This window comes from Chiloscyllium plagiosum, unplaced genomic scaffold, assembly GCF_037043375.1.
Source record: "Chiloscyllium plagiosum isolate Xiang-an unplaced genomic scaffold, Cpla_swu_hap1 HiC_scaffold_16, whole genome shotgun sequence".
In the NCBI taxonomy this organism is placed as follows: domain Eukaryota; kingdom Metazoa; phylum Chordata; class Chondrichthyes; order Orectolobiformes; family Hemiscylliidae; genus Chiloscyllium; species Chiloscyllium plagiosum.
This window is the reverse complement of record NW_028270154.1, coordinates 41,275,042-41,295,996: the sequence shown is the minus strand read 5'-3', so window position 1 is coordinate 41,295,996 and position 20,955 is coordinate 41,275,042. Positions and strand designations below refer to the sequence as shown.

General features: G+C 38.1%; 1 protein-coding gene across 17 annotated transcripts in view; it reads left to right on the top strand.

Moving 5' to 3' along the window:
- The window catches only part of LOC122556624 (kelch-like protein 3), a 120,144-nt gene that overhangs the window by 24,247 nt on the left and 74,942 nt on the right, over window positions 1-20,955 (top strand). For 9 of the 17 annotated variants that reach the window (XR_006313588.2, XM_043703545.2, XM_043703547.2 and 6 more), the window contains 3 exons: window positions 571-693; window positions 7,194-7,300; window positions 13,297-13,418. Coding sequence is in view for 16 of the 17 variants with exons in the window: in XM_043703547.2 (XP_043559482.1) it covers window positions 571-693; window positions 7,194-7,300; window positions 13,297-13,418 (352 nt within the window). In the remaining variant the exon portion in view is untranslated. Of the gene's footprint in view, window positions 1-570; window positions 694-2,569; window positions 2,696-7,193; window positions 7,301-13,296; window positions 13,419-20,955 lie in introns of all 17 variants that reach the window. The other 8 variants (XM_087995316.1, XM_043703538.2, XM_043703543.2 and 5 more) reach the window with 4 other exon arrangements.

The following is a 20,955-nucleotide window of genomic DNA, read 5'->3' as shown; positions in this document are numbered from 1 at the left end:
ATCAGTATGTTCTTGACTCAAGAAGGAAGAAGGCATAACTTGGTCTGATGCTGGAGAAAGAATTGTGAGTGAGAGCCCAAATAGGACTGGAAGAAGCAATGTACCACAAACACATGGAGGTACGCATAGGCACATCTTTTGACTTACAGAAAATGTGTCGAGCTAACAGTTCAAAGGGAGAACAAGCTCAGCCAGGTGAAACAGGTTGATGGTGGATGTGGACTATTCAGGCCTCTTTTCAAGATGTGTTAAGTTTAATTTGAAGAGTGATGGAGGGACTAAAGAGTATAATTTGGAAAAACACTGAATATTATACAACTACTTATCCAGAGATAAATATATGTTAACATTTATGTGTTAAATATTAAAATGAAAATTGCTATATATTGTAATGGTATTTTTGTCACATAACTAACTCATCATAAAAATGCCATTTTGATAAATTTTAACGTTTGGCTATTTGAACACCTGTCCTATGCAACAATGAACAATACTCCTTTAATTATATTCCTTGTATATTCTTATTTTATTCATTTGTCTTGAAATATATATTTTTACATTTGTTATCAGCAGTGCCAAATCCTCACCTGCACGAACTGTGGAGCTGAATGAAGATGAGAAGGATCAGGCCCCGATTACTATGAATACTTTACATATGATGAAAGCCTTCAAAGTTATGAATGAGCTCCGAAGGTAATGCTTTAAAAATACTTTCCTTCCCTGTTTTTGAATCACTTCTTATCAATCTTTACTTTTTTCTCTCCTCCCCCATCTCTGATTACCATCTTATCATTTTCAGGGAAAGGAGGCTAACTAAGTGGTTCCCATAGTCATACAGCATGGAAACATGTTAACTGCGTAGGTTATTTCTGTGTAATTGATGATATGCTTTATTTTTCTCTTTTTAAAAAAAAAAATTAAATAATCCTAGACTGTTAATTTACAGAGTTTGGCTGGTCCACATTGAATGAAATAGATGATTAAAAAAACCTGTGAAGTAATTCAGTTACTATGAATACTTTACACAGCAATTGTCTTCAGAAAGTAAATGTATGGGTGGATGCAGTCTACAAGGGAATATCTTCCACCAGTAATAGTGCTTCTCTGAATAATTAATTTCTACTTAAGCAGTACATTTGGTCTTTCTAGCATTCCGAGTCAGAAGTAGCTACCAGTGATTTTTTTTAAAATTCTGCAAACCTTTGATTTGTGCATCTTCATTCATGAGTTGTCATTTTCCATGATCTCAGACTGTTTTTATGAACCTTAACATTAGTTTTCGATGGGGTGCCCTGGAAGAAACCTATCGACCATAGCATAATTCTTCTTTGCAAACCCACAGAGCAATACATCCGATTTTGTTTCAGACTTAAAACTATTTCACTAGATAATTAAACACTAAATACAAAATGAACAAAAAGCAGAGATTCCAAAATTTATGTTTGCAGTAGAAATTATGATTTCTCTTCAACTGAAAAATACTATGCAATCTTGGAATTGACATTTAGTTTCAACTAGCTCTTGAAAATTTCAAATTAATTCTCCCTTGATTTCAACAACGCAGCTTCCTCAAGTACTGAAACAGTTGCATGAGTTTCTTGGATTTGTATCATTGATTTCCTTACAAATTGAGTTGTCACGTAAACAATGCTGTGTGAATGATTCAATGCGCATGCTTAAATTGTGTGGCTTGATTTTTTTCCGGGATCTTGTACTAGAGATAATCTGACAAGACCTCACAATATTTCTCTTGATTTGGTCTGAGTTCAGTTATGTTAATTGGCAGGCTTTTGTATTTATTTGGGCTGAATTTGGAGTTTTGTTCTGGGATTTAAGAGAACTCGTTAAATAGTTTGATCCAAAACTAGTTAAATACCCAATTTTAGTGTCTAAAATATCTAAAACACACATCATTCAGGGATTCAGGATGAGGTTGTGCTCTGAAAATCTGTTTTTATTTTAAGTAATTGTTGTATTTCAAATGGTATGTTCCACCAATTTCTTGATTGTTAGGTTTGAGGTATTACTGAGGTAAAAGAGTTTCCGTTCATGCAGTACTTTACTCCACAACGTAGTTTCCCTGATCAATTCATTTTACATACCAAATTATTTTAGATGTTTTATTTCAAAATATAAAGGTGCTATTATCTGATAAAAAGCTACGGAGGAAATAGAGGCAGCAGTAGGCTGTTTGGTCTCTTGCCAATGCTCTTCCATTCAACTGGATTATTGCCGGTGTTCTATCTCAAAACCATTTTTCTGACTGACTCCATTTCCCTTGATGTCTTCAGTATTATCAATCTCTGTGTTTGATGTATTCAAATGACTGAATCTCCATAGTCCTGAGGTTGAGAATTCCGAAGATTCTCCAGCCTCTGAGTGAAGACATTCCCCCTTATCTCGGTTTATGTGGGTTACTTCTTATTTTAAGACACTGACCCCAGCCTGAAGAAGCATCCTTTCTGAATCTATACTGCCAAGTTCTGCAAGAATTTTGATGTTTCATTATCATTGCTCATCCTTCTGAGTCTCTAAAGACTATACGTCCTCCTCAATCTCTCCTCCATAGGAGGTTTCTGCCATCTTACCGGTCGGTCTGTTGAACCATCATTAAACACCTTCTGCGGCAACTTTATCTTTCCTTGGGTAAGGAATCTAAAACCTGAGTCAGACTGGTAAAGTAATGATTTTGCAAGTAAGTACTTTGTTATCTCTAGTGTTATTGTAGTTTACTATGGTTGGCAAATTACAATTTTTGTTTTTCTCTTTTCATCATGTTTAAACTGGATGGTTTTCAATGCAGTCATGTTTGACCTATTGCATCATGTTTCAGTCAATCTGCACCAGTACTTATTTGCATTGTTTCATTTTAAACTACTTGATGTTCAAATTTACCACCAAGGTTGTAAGCATTGGAATTCCCTTCTTTTTAAGGCAGCCCTTGAAACCTGCCTCTTCTGAGAATACTTAACCACCTATCCTAATAGTTCCACATTAGGCTTGTTGTTAAAATTTGTTTGATAAAGCTCCTGTAATATGATTTCTGACATTTTAAAAGTTCTAATAAATGCAAGTTATTGTATTCAATTCAGCCTTTTCAGCTTGTTAAGCAATGCTTTACTTACTTTGATTTATACTGGCTCCTGATCTCATTTAGGAGTCCTTCGTGCAGTCAGCATATAAGTTGTGGAAACATGGACCCAGCGTTATTGATGACCTGGCCCATAGTTAGAATTCTGTGAGCAGTTTTTGCTGTTTCACTTTCTCCCATGCGCCCAATTCAACTTGCAAATGTCCCAAAATGGAGCAAGTGTGTACTTAAAAAACTCATCTCTTTTGAGCCTTTCTGGCTGTCCTCCTAATACCTGCTTTGCTTTGATGATTTTTGTTTTGATTATGCTTGGATGAAGACAGAATTTTTCAACATTTTTTCAAAACACCTTGTTTACAAACAAGTTGTTGACTTTAATTATAGTAAGTTTTGATCTCTCAAGCAATGCTTTCTGCCTGTCAAATTATTCTATTCTGACATTGAAAAAATTATGAATAGATCTTAGTGAAGCAATTTTTAAAAAAATAGCCAATTAAGTATCAAAGATTTGCAGATAATATTGCTATGTATCAGTTTAAGCTCACTAATTAAAACTCAGCTAAATGTTTAATTGGCCATCAGCCACTTCAGAAATGGCATTAACCCACCATTGCAGTTCTGACTTGGTCTGAGCAGTTCTTCATTTCTTGTTAACTGCTGCATTATATGGTCCATAGATATCAGTCAAAAACAGCTATTTTAAATCTTTAAATACAAGTCAGAGTTGCACAGAAAGAAGTAGTGCCTACTGGAACTTTAATCACTGGTTAATGACCACATACATATAACAACTCCAGTATATATTGCTAAACGATACAAGGAACAGCGCCAAATTGAAGAATATGTAGAGTATATCCCATACAAGAAAACCGATGACTGATAATGGAAGTATATCAGATGTGATGTAGAGTAGATGGTCAGATATACACCAGTGACTTAAGTTAATGTACTTTACACAAAATTGCATTATTTTTGTAAATATGCTACATTTTAACAGTATTGGAAATGGAGGATAGCCCCTTCTGCACATATGCAGCTTACCCTTAGTCAAATCTGTTTAATCATAGTTTAATGCAAAAGGATGCATCATGTATAAGATTGCTACCGTCCTCTACCAATTTTCTGTCACCATCATCAACATAAACATTGATGCAACACTTTTTTTTTAAGATAACTATCACAAGGCATTTAAATTTAAAAATGCTGTAATGTAAAATAGCTAGGGAAGCTGATCAAAATTGTGTTTGGAAAAAACTGAGGATGTTTTTGAAAATAAGAACTTGTGTATCAAGATGAAAGAAATTTAGTGCAAATGTTTCAGAAAACTGAAACAAATGGTTGAACCATTGTGAAACAATGGCGAACCGTCAATGCCAGAGTGAGATGAGAAGACATCATGCTGAGGCATTGGAGGTCTATAATGTAAATGCAAAATATCTTGGATGCTAACAATCTGAAATGAAGGCAGAAAGTGTCTGGAAAAAATATCAACAGATCTTGCAGCATCTGGGGAAAGAGAAATGAAATTTATATTTTGAGTTTTATATGACGTGGATATCCCAGATTTTGACCCCCTGGCAAAGTTGACTGTTGATAAAAATGAGTGGACAGCAAAGCCATGGAACTATTTGTAAGTGCATGCAGGGACTTTCAACTCTGTATTGGTGGATCGAAAATCAATTGACGTCAGCAAAGATGAATGCTTGGTAAAGGGGTCTTTGAATAGGATAGGATTTTGGTGGAAATAAGAATAAACCCTTCAGTGCGTTATGAAGAGATGGGTCTGAAAGGTAATGATGATGGATAAGATATGGCATTAGAAACTGGCAAGATTGTCAGTCCATTCAAGTAATATACCAGCTAATTTAGCTTGAGACCACGGAAGCAGATGCTTGATGTTCATCTACAGAAAGTTCTGCCTTATCCATAGCTTCATCTCAGAGGATCTGAAACATTTGTGGTCATTTAGGAAGAAAGCTGAGTTTTCTCATCCTGCTGTTTGCATTCAGTGCATCAGTGTATGAATGAGGAAAGGAGTGGTTGGCTGGGGATCAAAGTTAATCCTTTGTGTTCTTAAACTAACCTTTTGGTGTTTGAGGGGAAAGTAATTCTATTTGAATAAATATGTGTGTAAACAACAGGGATGTTTCTATCGGTGGATCACAGTGAAGATGTATGGAAGGAGAGTGCAATACTTGGTATAGGAGGAAAAGCAGGATTAATGTGCTATGGTTGCTGCTGCAAGTATTCTGTGGTAGGTCTGTTAAAGCATTGTGTGCTACGGAAGACACACTAACCAGATGGAATAGGTTTGGACTGGAATGTTTGGAAGAGATGAGCATAGTATTAAGTGATGAAAGCCTGCTTAGGACCTTTGGGAGAGGAGAGACAGATTACACAGGATAGTTTTTGCTATTTCTAAATTTAGTTTACATATTGCAATTTAGAAAATGTGAGTAGTTACTTTCGTTCTTTGATATATAGGGGTATATTGACAATTGTTGAATTGTACAACATGCAGTAAAGTTTTAAAAAAAGGTTTAATTGCACTTCCATGGAATTGCAGTATTTGTCTGTGCAGTTGTGGTTTTCTAGTCTGACATATATGGAGTGCAATTAGCTTTCACGAGAATAATCCTCTGAATGGTGGAATAATTCTATGAAGAGAGATTAAGGAGACCAGACTTATGTTTTCTAGAGTCTTTTAAAAAAAAAGTTAGTAATTTCATTAAAACTTAATTATTTTCTCCAAGGTGTGATGGAACAGAGGGGCTGAGCCTGGGACTTGTCTGCTCCCATCAGCTTTCATTCTCTTTTATTTTCTTCTTCTTCTTTTGCTACTTTTGCTCTTTTTTCTTTTTTTCAAAGCCTGGAAAGAGGCAGGTGAAGGAGAAGCTCTCTGACAGTGGCAGCAAAGCCAGGGCGAGCTGGACACAGCCACACTCTAGCCCAGGATTGCCTGGCGAGTGAGAAATAAATCTCAGGCTGGCTCCACTGGCCTGGACCCACAGGCTAGGCCGAGGTTCCAGGTCTGCAGCTAGGACCAGGCACCTGAAGGAGAAGAAAGATGGTCTCAGCCCTGTGTGCCGGTGTTGTTCCCGGGTGGAGGTGGTCTTCATCTTTGTCCAGTTATTCCATCGGCCCGGCAGGTAGTCTCATTCAGGATTAGTGGTCTTGGCCTGGCATGGTGGTTGTCTTTGGTGGAGGCTTCTGGCCCAGTATTTCAACAGCCTGGCGTGGCTGTCTGTCCCGGCACTGTCTTCAGGGTATTCTATCATTCCTAAATCAGCTTTCTCTGAGCCCAGGATCTGGTAATTGAACTGTGATGACCTTTTGTCTTAATTTTACTTTTTTTTTATTAATATGCATGGCTTATGTCATTGAATTCGGCACCTTGGTGGAGCGACTTATAAACTTTTCACTGTATTTTTCATGTAAGGTACACATAACCGTAAATTTCTATTCTATTGTATTCTATTGCTGATAAGCGTTTTGTCAGAATAAATGTTTCCCTGGCTGGGAGTGTGGAGTAAGGAGACATCATCTCAGAATAAAACGTAGGCCATAACATTGAAATAAGGAGGAATTTCTTCACTCAGACAATGGTGATTTCTAGCATTCTCTCCTCAGAAGACTGTGGAGGCTCAGTCATTGTGCATATTCAAAACAGACTTTGATAGGTTTAAAGGCATTAAAGGATGGTGTGGAAAAAGAGTTATGGTCAAATTTCAACCATGATTAAGTTAATTAGGGATTGAAACATTTATTATGTCGCCAACTTCCTGTGAGCAATATTGAACATAAAAAACAATCTCAATTTAATTTCTCCCTCTTGTCTTGATATCTTCTTTGTCTTTGCACAGTGCAAAAATAAGAAGTGTATCAGGAAATTTCCTGTCAAAAGTTAGGAAAAGCAGATCAATTGTTGCTATTTTCCCTCCTCTGCCACCTGTTCTCAGTGCTGACTGGATGTGTATCTGCTTGTATTTAACCCTGATTATTCTTCTGAAACAGAACTCTGATCTTAATTCCAGTAGCCTTGTTTCTATTGCAATCTGTTATATAAACGTGAATTCTAACAGATTATTTGATGAACTTGCAGTAAAAGCACACTGTGTGATGTGACCATTGTTGCTGAGGATGTGGAAATTGAAGCACATCGTATTGTCCTGGCAGCCTGCAGTCCTTATTTCTGTGCCATGTTTACAGGTACTCGTTTGTTTTTGTTTGTAATTGTTAATCTCCACAAAATTGAGAAAGTATTTTGCTAAAATATTCTAGAATCTGCTTTTACAGCAGAGGGAGGCAGCTGCTTGTTAATTCCTCAGTGACACTGCATTTTATTTCTGTGGATCGTGGTTTATTATAACCTTGGAATAGGGCTTGTTAACTACAGTAATGAAAAATAATGCTCTAGATTTAGCCAGCTGCAACATATCCTGAAATTATGCTGGGCAAGGGGCTTTGGTTGAAGACTATCAAGTGCATTTACTACTTTGAATCAATGTCTATTTTCTTGGACTGATGAGAACACGGCAGAGTTAGTTGTAGTGCCTCACGTTATCAAACACTTGATTGAGAGATCTGATGGTGGATTTGAATAATGCAACTTGTGGGAAGTACTAGTGCTCATTGGCATTAGTGAAGTCATAAATAGCAAATACTTGATGCCTTAAGAGAAGGCGAAGTGAAAATTTATAAAGAAATAGGCACACAGTCCCACACATTCTTCAATACTTACGAATCTCAGATCTAGACATGCCAATGAGAGAAAGCTTGGAACTTCTCAATGGAAGGGAGAAAAAATGTGTTATTCCATGATCCACCAATGAATTTCTAGCTTGGTTGAGAAGGTGTAATGGAAGATATCAAGCCCAGATTTTTAAGATTTTATTTTATTTTCTCCTGTCCTAAAAGTCACTGTCGCCCCCTGGAAAATTGTTTCAAAAGTACTGACAACCTTTACTTTGTACACGTAGTCATTCTGATAATTTTAAGCTGACAAGGGGAGTGTGGACAGCAGCACTGTGAGGTTTCACATTCATGATTCATTATGCAAGTGATTTCCACCATACTCCCACTTTTTGCATTTATGAAATCCAGCTGTGAAATCCTTGTCACAACTGAGATGAATTAATTTTGAATTGTGTGGCAGGGTCAAAAACTGCTCCTGTTCTGGTTGATCACACTCCAATGTCCATGATCCCTGAAAACTCTACTCTAGTATTTATTCTCAGGAACAAGTCAAGTTTTTGATGGCAGCTAACTTGAAGATAAATACTGCTGCTAGATTTTCCCTCAGCTCTAATCTTCCTCAGTTGCATCAAACAACATTGGTTCTGGCTTTTCAAATGCTGCTGTACTGAAGTATTAATGCTCACCGGTTTCTTTGGAGTCCACTTTTATATGCAGCCATTGATATTCCCAATTTCCCAGGATGACTACGGAGTCCCTCGCTCCAACCACAAATGCAAATTTGGAGCAGAAGTAGCCCATTCAACCCTTCAAGCATTCTCTTTTGCTAACCCATTCGTGGCTGATGTGTTTGTGTTCGGAATTTCACATTCCCATCTATCCACAACAACCTTTCATTCCCTTGCTTAACAGAATCGATCTAGCTCCGCCTTTTCATGACTTCTCGTTCAACACTTTGAGGTGGAGTTGCAATATTGCACAATCCTTTGAGAGAAAAAGAAAATTGCCTCATTTTTGTCCTAAAAGAGCATGCATTAAAATCTCTAGATCCTTCTGCACTTGTTCTCTGTTTAAATAATACTTTGCTCTTTTATTCTTACTGCTGAAATGAATAAATTTCCAGCATCATAACCTTATTATAATCCATCTGCCAGATTTTGGTCCATGAATCTAAACTGTGGTCATTAGCCTGCATCCTTGTTATGTTATCCTCACAAATTCTTTTAGCTTTTTTTTTACATATTCCAGGGTTTTCTTTTTGTGTTCATTCTAACAGAGCTATGCAACTGCTCTTGATTTGTTCCCTGCAGGAAAGCTAAAAAGCAGCACACCTAACACAGATTCTGCCTTGGTCTGTGTCTGTTTCTCCAACTATGTGTCCCTGAACTGCTTTTTCAGTGGACCAAACTGTCTGAGTGAGCTATTGAAACACTTGGAATAAGCTGTACCCCATTGCAAATTGTTGAAGTCCTCCAATTTGCTGCAGTGAGGAAAATCCCCACTTCCAACTGAAGTATATCTTTTCACTTTGTAAAGTCTCTAAATTGAAGCACATTTGTTGAGATCTGATTGGGTTTTGTGTCACCTAGCAATTCTACATTAGATTGTGGGCTAATTGCTAATGCCAGTACTGATGTTCCAAGACTAGGTATGAATAAATGCTGAAGTAACAGGTAAATTAATCTTTGGTAAGAATTTCTTGTTATATACCTAAATTCACAAAGTTTTTTTTGTGTGTGTTTCATGGTGATAATTTGTGCAGTAATTAGTTAATGCAATTTTTCTGAATGAAAGCATTGTAAACTTTACAATATTAATCAAGGATTTCAGATTTTAGGGTAAGGGTTGTATTAGGCACTTAATTTGCTGTCTCAACACTGCTGCACTGTTAATAGGCTGACAGAATCAAGGAAACAAGGCATTACCTATAATTTTCATGACCCAGAGTCCTTCGTCTCAGTTGGGCCTAGTTTACCCCTGCCGCTCTTGGATACCCAGTTGTGTTTGGCTTGACAGCAACAATGCCTAAAGTCTTTAGGTTAGTCTCCCGCTAAGGCATTTCCTCTTGAATATTAAGCTACATTGTATACCTGAGCGTTTTGAAGATCCTGACACAGTGATGAGTTGATCTGAGTTGAGTGACAGAGAGGTTACTATAATGGTTATCCATTTTGGAACTCTGAAAGTCTTTACAAACAGTCAGAATTTCCAAAGCTACCTGATTCTTCCATGACATGTCCTGGAAAATGGGTTGATGGATGAGTGTAGTTTTAATGCTTTTTGACCTTTTTTGTCCTGTTTTACAAGTGAATTAATATTTTGAATTACCAGAAGATGGCAAGTATGAACTAGTATCCCCAGGAGAAGAGAAGATTCCAAACACTTCAAAGCCTTTGTAATATGAATTATTTTATATGTTATACATTACAATTTATGATTTGAGAATATTTTTAACTGGATAGTAATAGATTAATTTGTCAGTAGTTAGCAGAAAGATTTGTGGTGTATCCTAATATATGCCTTGAAATTGAGCATTTTGTTCTGCCAGGCTGACAGCAGATCCACTACACTTCCACCCACCTCATCTACTGTGTCCATTGCTCTCAATGTGTTCTCCTGTACATCGGGGAGACAGGACGCAAACTCGTAGAACATTTCATCTCTGGGACGCATGCACCAAACAACCCCAATATCCTGTGGCAGACGCTTCAACTCCTCCTCCAACTCTCCCAAGAACGTGCAAGTCCTGGACCACTTCCATCAGCAAATCGAAGCCTTTCCTACCTATCCAACTTCCTTCTCATCTACCCTGTCCACCCTCCCCACCAACCAATTATAATTACCCCTAACATGCATCACCTATCGCCTTGCCAGCTACCTTTCTCCTCCTCCACCCCCCATTTATCTGTCAATCACTTTTTTCCCCTCCACCTTGCTGATGAAGGGATTATGCCTGAGACATCAACTCTTCTCCTCGGATGCTGTCTATGCACCTCTAAGGCTTTGTTATTTTGGCTCAGAAGTCTTAGTGCACAAAAGGATGGGCAGGTAAAAGGTGCCTCCCTCCATTCTTGAAGAGAGGGGTTCTATCTGTTACTCTTCTGTCTGACAGAACCTTTCAGGAATGTAGTTAATATTTCATAGACACATTGGAAACACAGAACAGAAACAGACCATTTGGCTTAATCCATACATTCCAGCTTTTACACTCTGACTGATTCTCCTCCCATCCTTTCTCATGTAGGTCTATTAGCATAACCTTCTATTCCCATTAGTCGCATGCTTGCCCGATACATCGCTTAAGTGCAGCAATAAAATTTGCCTCAATCGCTTGCTGTAGTAACAACACGACACCACTCAGAAGACTTAAGTAAAAAAACATTATTCTGAATTATTATGTGATTTCTTCTAGTACTCTCTGCAGTCAGCTCCAGTGACTGGGACATCCCTGCTGTTTGGAAGATCTGACTGCGTGATTCCTTTTCTCCTACATCTCCACTGGACTCTTGTACATCCACCACATCTGAAGTTTTTAAAATTGATGCTATTCCGTGGAATGAATTATTTTGATCAATATGGCAATGTCTTTTTTTTTTAAATAACAAACCATTATCTGGGATTTATTTAGAGATGAATAGAATTGAACAATATAGAAGTTACGCTAAATTTGTGTAAAACTTTAATTAGACTGTATTTGGAGCAGTTCTATGTTGCTATCTCATTGGAAGGGCATAGAAGTATTGGACAGGAAGTATAAAAGACTACAGGGATTATACAAACTGGAAAGATATACCTATCTGGAAAGGGTCAAATGCAGAATAATTCTTTTCTTGCCTAAGGTGAACTATAGAGAACTAAAATTCTGAAAATATTTATAAGCATAATAAACAGTGCTTTCATTTGTCAGGAGCTGGAGGCCATCAAAATAAGATAGTCACAAGAAATCACATCAATAGTTCAGAATAATGTTTTTTTACTTAGTCATCTGAGTGGTGTCAAGTTGCTACTACAGTGAGAGATTGAGGCAAATTTTATCACTGCATTTAAGCGATGTCTAGGGCAAGCATGCGATTAATGGGAATAGAAGGTTATGCTAATAGACCTACATGAGGAAGGATGGGAGGAGAATCAGTCGGAGTGTAAAAGCTGGAATATATGGATTAAGCCAAATGGTCTGTTTTTGTGCTGTGTTTCCAATGTGACTATGAAATATTAACTACATTCCTGAAAGGTTCTGTCAGACAGAAGAGTAACAAATAGAATCCCTCTCTTCAAGAATGGAGGGAGGCAGAAAACAGGAAGCTATAAGCCAGTTAGCGCAACATCTGTAGTGGGGAGTAATTTATAGGTACTTAGAAAAAACTAAGGCAGTCAGGAAGAGTCAGCATGGTTTTATGAAATGGAAGCCATATTTCAGTAATTTATGAGATTTCCTTTGAATATATAACATACTCTGTGGATAAAGCAGAACCTGTCACTGTACTCCATTGGATTTCCAGAAACCTATTGATGTGGTACCTTGTCAAAAGCCTGTTAGGGAAAATAAAAGTTCATAGTGTATTAGCTTGTGTAAGAGAGACACTGGCTCGTTGGTAGAAAACTGAGTATGGAACATAGGTTCTTGTCTGATTGGCAGGATGTGACAAATAGAGTCCTGCTGAGATCTGTATCAAGGTCTCAACATTTTGGACTTTACTGAATGACTTAGATGAGGGCAGCGGCTGCATGTAGCTAAATCTGCAGATGATGCAAAGATAAGCGAGAAGGAGATGGGAAGGAGGTTGAGTAAGAGAACGGAAATCTGGCCAATGAAATATAATGTGGGGAAAATACGAAGTTGTTCACTTTGGCAGGAAGAATGAAAAAGCAGAGTCTTATGAGGATAGCTTAGACTGGCTCATTCCACAAGACTATAGAAGAATGTGGAGTGACTTGATTGAAGGTTGTAAGGACCTGAATAGCTTTGATGAAATGGATGTGGCAAAGATGTTTCCTCTTTAATCCAGAATTAGGGAACGTTGGTTTAAATTGAGGGTCAACCTTTTATGAGAAGTGATGTAATTTATTTTTCCTCGATTAGAGTTTTGCGAGTATGTTATACTGTTATAGAAGGTGGGGGTTATTGAGTTCTTTTATGGCAGAGGTAGATAGGTTATTTTGTTAGGCAAGGGAATCCAAGACTATGGGGTTAAATGGAAATGTGTCATTTGAAACACAAACTGATCACACAAACATCGTTTTACCATAGAGCAGGCTCAATAGTCCGAATGGCCTATTTGTGATCCTGTTTCCTTTGTTTCTAAATTCATCAAATGGGAGATGGAGTTGCTGTGGACTTGAACTTTCTTGTGTATTTGTGGAAGTCTTGCTCAAATTAATTCAAGTTATATCACTTTCACTTCAGCAAAAATACTACTCCAATTGTTTGAGTCTTGGAGCATGAAATGATTTAAAGTATGTGATAAACAGCTTTGCCTCTGCAAAGAACGTAATTGTTTTTTGTTTTACAGGAGACATGGCTGAAAGTAAAGCAAAGAAAGTCGAGATAAAAGATATAGATGGACACACACTAAGTAAACTAATTGATTATATATACACTGCTGAAGTAGAAGTCAATGAAGAGAATGTGCAGGTAATGTACACCCACAGGGCACTACTGAAGACCCAGAAAGGAATGCTCCATTCAATAGTATAACATTCTCTCCTGGAATGGAAAATTTACAAACTTAAACATTTTGACTTGAATTTTTGCATCTGAATTAGGGGTGTCTTTGCGTGTCTTTTCTGGGGAGGGAGGAGGTTGGTTTTGAATTCGAGTTTCACGGCAGACAACCTCAGAAGGAGTGCTGAGGCTTTCCAATTTGAAGGTGGGTCAGATGATGGCCTACTTTGATGCACCAGCATATTGTCAAAGCTATGAAATTTTACAATAAAACTAAATATTACTCCAGCCCCGAACCGTTCACACCTCTTTGTTCCCTCTACTTGCCCACATAACCCTCCATGCCAACTTATACTCCACCTACCCTCTGTGACGCCTTATGCTCTCCATGCCAACAAATCCCTATCTTCCTGGCCTCTTATAGTCCCTGTGCTATCTGTGCCTCATGTCAACACATTCCTGCCCCAATCTACCACCCATTTTCCATTAATTCTCAATGCCAACTCACCTGTATCCATCATTGATATGCCCAATTACATTTTAAGATTAAATAAATTCTTGTGTTTATTGATTAATTCACTACTTTTTTAAATCAGGCACATTTAGACATTTGCATTAGGGTTAGACTTTTATTACTTTAGGCAATTCTAAAAACAAGCATTGGGTTTCATAGTCTCACTTCAAGGAGTTTATAAATAATTAGGAGCTTTTGATCAAATGCATGGGAGCACTTTCACCTGCAAGATCCCTTCCCAACAGCACACTATTCTGACCTTGAACTAAATTGCCATTCTTTCAATGTTCCTGTGTGAAAATCCTAGAATTCACTTCCTGACGTTATTGTGGTTGTATGTACACCCCAAGATTGCAGTGGTTCAAGACCTCGGTTTGCTTCTATGTCCTCTCAGTCAATTAAGGATGGGCAATAAATGCAACTCCCATATTCAGTGAACAAAATTTTAAACTGTATCAAAGCAGTTAATGTAGCCATTTGTCGTCATGCTGTCTGTAAACTGTGTGATGTCTTCCCCACACCCACGTGCATTGAAATAGGTACCACACTTCAAAAATATTTCATTACCTGCAACATGCTGTGGAAAAAATTGACAAGGTAGAAAGCCTTCTATAAAACATTCTTTTCATTTATTTTGAATTTTTTGTAATACATAAAGTCTTAGTTCTGCCATTTAATATGTTCTTGCTAGATACCTGAGTCCACTTCTGGTATCAATTGGCAGCCCAATTTGTCTTTTATTGGCTAATCTTGAATAGAGTTACTATTCTTCCAAGTTAAGAAACCACTAAGTAACTCTTGTATTTAGATCAGGAAAATGTTTGTTTTTAAATGCTTTTAAGAAAATAGTTTATCCCTGAACTATATAAAAAAAATTATATAAGTTGTCTGGAAAGGAAGCCACCTGGACTTTGCAGCAATTATGACTTCATGGATTCACAAAGAAAATATTGAACACAGTATGAGAGAAGAGGTATTGACTGTCACATAAGACATTGCTTTTTGATCACAGATTGGTACACAGGTTATCGCTTCCAATTTGAAAATAAGACTTACCTATATATAAACTGTTATTTCTCTGAAAGCTTGATTTGTACAGTATAGCACAACAATAACAGAATAAATTTGTCTTGTCGACATTTGGTTGAAAAGAGAAAAATAAAAATTCTGTGGTACACCAGATTTAAAGCAAAAATAAGAGCAACACTGGCAATAAAATGACTTTCTGAACTTGTGTGCTATCTAAGGAATAAGTTAAAATGGCTCATTTTTCAGTTTTATATTTGTCATTCTGTATTCTACTTTATTGCACACTGAGTTGACTATTGCAACTGAGAAAGTACATTAGATAGACTCTTTGCTAACTATACTGAGCTCTGTTATGAAATGATGGTTGTGTTTCATTCTCATGATCTTTTAATGGCAGCCTTATCCAAAACATTATTTGTATTCTTATGAAATAAGAATACAAAGAATCCTACTTGTCTCAACTTCCCTGCCCATTGTATAAGGCGATGTACCTGCACACCGAGATCCCACTGTTCCTCCACACTGCCAAGAATCCCGTACTCAACTTTCAAGTTCGATCTTCCAAAATGCATCACTTCACATTTATCCAGGTTGAACTCCATCTGCCACCTCTCAGCCCATCTCTGCATCCTGTCAATGTCACGCTGCAGCCTACAACAGTTTTCTATACTGTCAACGACACCTCCAACCTTTGTGTCATCTGCAAACTTGTTAACCCATCCTGCAATCTCCTCATCCCAGTCATTAATAAAAATTACAAAGAGTAGAGGCCCAAGACCAGAGCCCTGTGGAACACCACTCACCACTGACTTCCAGACAGAATAATTTCCTTCCACTGATCCCTTAAAATTGCCACCCAAGTGGACAGGGTTGTTAAGAAAGCATATGGTGTTTTGGCTTTCATTAACAGGGGGATTCAGTTTAAGAGCCGTGAGATCTTGTTACAGCTCTATAAAACTTTGGTTAGACCGCACTTGGAATACTGTGTCCAGTTCTGTTCACCCTATTATTGGAAAGATGTGGATGCTTTGGAGAGGGCTCAGAGGAGGTTTTCCAGGATGCTGCCTGGAATGGAGGGCTTATCTTACGAAGAGAGGTTGACTGAGCTCGGACGTTTTTCATTGGAAAAAAGAAGGAAGAGTGGGGATCTAATTGAGGTGTACAAGATAATGAGAGGTATAGATAGAGTTGATGGCCAGAGACTTTTTCCCAGGGCAGAAATTGTTAACACGAGGGGTCATAGTTTTAAGCTGTTTGGCGGAAAGTATGGAGGGGATGTCAGAGGTGGGTTCTTTACGCAGAGAGTTGTGAGAGCATGGAATGTGTTGCCAGCAGCAGTTGTGGAAGCGAGGTCATTGGGGATATTTAAGAGACTGCTGGACATGCACATGGTCACAGAAATTTGAAGATTCGTACATTAGGTTTACCTTGTATGAGGATCAATGGTCGGCACGACATCGTGGGCTGAAGGGCCTGTTCTGTGCTGTACTGTTCTATGTTCTATGGCCTATGTTCTAATACAATGAGCAGGGAAGTTGAGACAAGTAGGATTGTCCATAAACTGCTGTACACCACCTTTTTTTAAAGAAATTCTTTTTTGATTGAAAAATCAGTGTCAACTTGTTTGCTATTGCTTTTAGTTATTTTGCCTGAGCGAGTTTGTCAGTGGGATTGTGTGACCCGGTTAACGTATTTGTATGGAAAGCAATGTGTCTTTTATAATCAGGCCTACTTAACCTTAGCTATATCCTAGGTGAAACTAGTGGAATTTTCAAGTGAGCCTGACTTTCAACCAGTCTTGATTCTGATTTTGGCATTATGACAGCAAATGTACAGCTGAAAGAAGTGCTTTGGACTCCTGTCAGAATTCTTCTCTTTTGTCCAGGATGGGTGAAACCCATGTCGAAACTGTTACACTTCAAATTCCCTTTTCTGCCCTCAAAGGTCCTGATTTTAGGCCCAAAATTGGCCAGAATTTCTTGGATGTGATAATTTTGTCTGACTTTGAACTATACTATTGGCATAAAAATGTAATTGCATTACTTATACATGATGATGACATCAGATTGGATGTGGCATGAATTTTGACCATTTCTTTTCTTTGTAGAATGATATGTTATGCGATCTAACATTAAGAATTTTTACTTTGCAGAAATAATTGCTTATAGAAATGCTGTCAAGAGCTGCAAAATTAAACTTCCTCCTGGCTTATAGTGCAGGAAATGAGCAAATGTAAGAGGTTATGAATCAATGACAATGTAAGTGATTAAAGTGTTGTGTGGGGGTGTGTGTGTTAGTGGTGGCTGATCTGAAATTCCATACTTCATATAAACTATAGGGTTCTGAAACAGTGATTTTAAACTGCCAGGCTGTGAACAAATCCTAATTTTGTTTTTTCCTTGTACAGCTGGCCTTGTTGGCAAGCACTTCCTCTCATCTCTTTTAAAGGAAATGAGTAGATGCTGGAGGATATCCTGTGCAACCATAGTTACTATGCCATTAAACTTAACCCCAAAGAATATCTTTTTATATAACTCAAACTCCTGTTAAGATTTTGTTCATTATTGTTTCCTAGGAATGGCTAGTGTCCTTCATGTTTTTGTTATTGATGTCAGTTAGAATATTTAAAGAATGTATTTCTCTTATTGACATAGAGTCATAGAGATGTACAGCATGGAAACACACCGTTTGGTCCAACACATCCATGCCTACCAGATATCCTAAATTAATCAAGTCCCATTTGCCAGCATTTGGCCCATTTCCCTCTCAACCCTATGTAGTATGAATTACATTTTTTTGGGAGATGATCAGTTTTGCAGTGGACACAATGAAATTGGGGAAAAAAAAACATATTGTACTAGTTTCCTTAGTGGTGCAGTGACTTCATCTAGAGACTTGCTAAACCAAGCAGACATGGGTGGTTAATAAAAGCAAAATACTGCAAATGCTAGAAATCTGAAATGAAAGCAGAAGGTCCTGGTGAACTCAGCAGGTCTGGTAGCATTTTGGAGAAAGAAACAGATAATGTTTCAAGTCCAATATGACTACTTAAGAACTGAAGAGGACTGGAAAATAGGTTTTATATTGTTGACACTGTGGGAGGATGAGCAGATGGTGAGGGTGCCCACAGCATAAGGCAAAAGGGTGAGCTAATGATAGTGAAAGCACTCTATATATGCAGATTGGTTATTTGGATGTGAATAGTAGAAAATAGGCCTGTGCTAAGAGCAAACCCATGCAAACAAGATAATACAAGGGTTGGGGTATAATCAAAATGGAGGATGCTTCATGTTCTGAAGAGTGGAAAATGAGTTGTTACTCCTCCCACTTGCATTGGGCTTCACCTGGAGCATTACAACGTGCCTCAGACAGAAATGTTTGCATGAGAGGAAGATAACAAGCAACTGAAAGGTCATGGTCATTCTTACAGACAGAATGGAGGAATTTTGCAAGGTGGTCAGCAGATCTGCATTGGGTGTTGCCAAAGTAGAGGAGCAGCATTGTAAGCTGTAAATATAGTAGGCTAGATTTACAGAAGTACATATAAATCGCTACTTCACCCAGAAATTGTTTGAGGAAGGGGGTGCTAAAAGGGCAAATGATGCATTTTCTGCAACTATTTATGTGATGCCATCAGCAGGGTGAAGGGGTTTTGGAGTGACAAAGGATTGGATCAGGATGTTGCAGAGAGACCGGTCCCTGTACAATGTTGACAAGAGAAGGGACAGAAAGATATTTGGTGTGGGTGCTGGAAATAGCAGAGGATGATTCTTTTGAATGTAGAGGCTGGTGGGGTGAAAAGTGAGGTTGAGGGGATACCTTATTGTTCTCGGAGAGAGGAGAAAGGATAAGGTCAGAATGGTGAAAAGGCATTGGACGTGGCCGAGGGCCCAATCACCCAGGATCTGGAAGGTTGACTGTTCAAATTCCTGAATGTTCTCGGCATTAGTTGACTTCAGACAGTGTGGTATAGGATGCCACTATGAGGTTGAGTATCTGGATTGGATGATGCAGTAACGTATCTGCTTGTGAAAATTATTCATTGATTTCTGCTTTGTCAATATAATTCCTCTTGCATTCAAGTAACTGCTTTCATTTGCATCTATGCACGTGTGAAAATGATGGCAGCCTGGATGAAGAACCTAAAGGACATCCATGGAATCATGTTGCAGCATGGAGTCTCTCCTTTAGGGAGAAGTGAATGTGAAATCATTGGCCTGAATGAAATCTGCTTTTATTTTGCACAAAGTGCTTTTGCGACAAGAGAATACTTCGTGATTGGAAATGTTTGGATATGTTAAACTTGATAAGGTACCAAGGCAGAATTAAATGCATCCCAAGGATAATGAACAATTTGGAAATTGCAGAGGTGCTGACAATTATCTTGCAGTTTTCCATGGATTTGGGGATCAGGCCAGAGGATTATTGATCTGCAAACATTACACCCTTGTTCAAAAAAGATTGTAAAGAAAAGCCCAGCAATTGTAGACCAGTCAGTTAAGCCTCAGTGCTGGGGAAACCTCTAGAAACAGTTATTCTAAATGGAACACATTGAAGCATGTGGATTGATTCAGAAGAGTCTGCATATATTTGTTAAGGGAAAATTTTACCTTTTTAAGTTGCTGGAGGTTTTGAAGAGACAACAGAAGGGGTTAATGAGGGGAACGGCTGTTGATATGGTGTATGAGTATTTGAAAAGGGCATTGTTAGTGCTACATGGGAGGCTTGAGAAAAGTTAGAGATCATGGAATAAAACAGATAGTAGCAATGTTGGTACAAAATTGTTAAAGGCATTAGGGAACTGTAATAGTTAATGGGTTGTTTTCAGGCTAGAAGAGCATTTGTAGTGGAATTCCTTGGTGCCAGTGTTAGGACCCTTGCTTTTCTTCAATATATAGATATTATATCGAACTTGGTGCACAGGGAATAATTTCAAAGTTTGTGGATTAATTAAAACTTGAGAGATTTATAAACTTTGAGGAGAGCAGTGTAGAACTTCAAAAGGGTGCATTCTCGCATTAGTGGAGTGATGGATAGTTGATAGATAAATGTGAAGTGATGTATTTTTGTGCAGGAGCAGGGAGTTTATATTCTAAGTCATTTAAGGTGATAGGTTATTTTAAGAAAAAGTGCTGGAGAAATTCAGCAGGTCTGCCAGAATTTGTGGAAGTAGAAAGAGTTAATGTTTCATATCCTGTTCAGGACAGCTAGAGTGAGGTGTTAGTACAATACTCTAAGCTTCATAACAGGATTAGAGAGTACAAGAGTGAGGAGGTTATAATGAACTTGCATAAGACACTGGTTAGACCTCAGCTGGAGTGTTGTGTACAGTTCTGGATACCACATTTGTAGGATGATTTGGAGATGCCAGTGTTGGACTGGGGTGTACAAAGTTAAAAATCACACAACACCAGGTTATAGTCCAACAGGTTTATTTGGAAGGACTAGCTTTCGGAGCGCTGCTCCTTCATCAGGTGATTGTGGAGCTCCGAAAGTTAGTGCTTCCAAATAAACCTGTTGGACTATAACCTGGTGTTGTGTAATTTTTTTTAAACATTTTGTAGGAAAAATCCAAATGCATTGAAGAGTGTACAGCAGAGTTGAGATTTCTGGACATCATGATGGTGATGTCTTTGGATATCAAGGGGTGTTGTCATGCTCGCTCTGAATATGGCACTTGTTCAATCAAGCATTACTTACAGTTTATCAATATAAGTCAGAATGTTTTTGATGTCTTCCTGCGAGGGATTGCAAATGGAATTAAATGCTCTGCTTTCATCAGCAAATATCCTCACTTCTATTCTTATCTTTGTGGGAACTTCATTGAAGAAGTGGCCAAAGATAGTGAGGCCTAGGATCCATCTCGCAGGAACTCTTGCAGTAATTTCCTGGAGCTGGGATTATTCCCCACAAGCCTCAGCTATTTTCCTTTATGATAAATATGACTTCAGCTAACAGGGAATT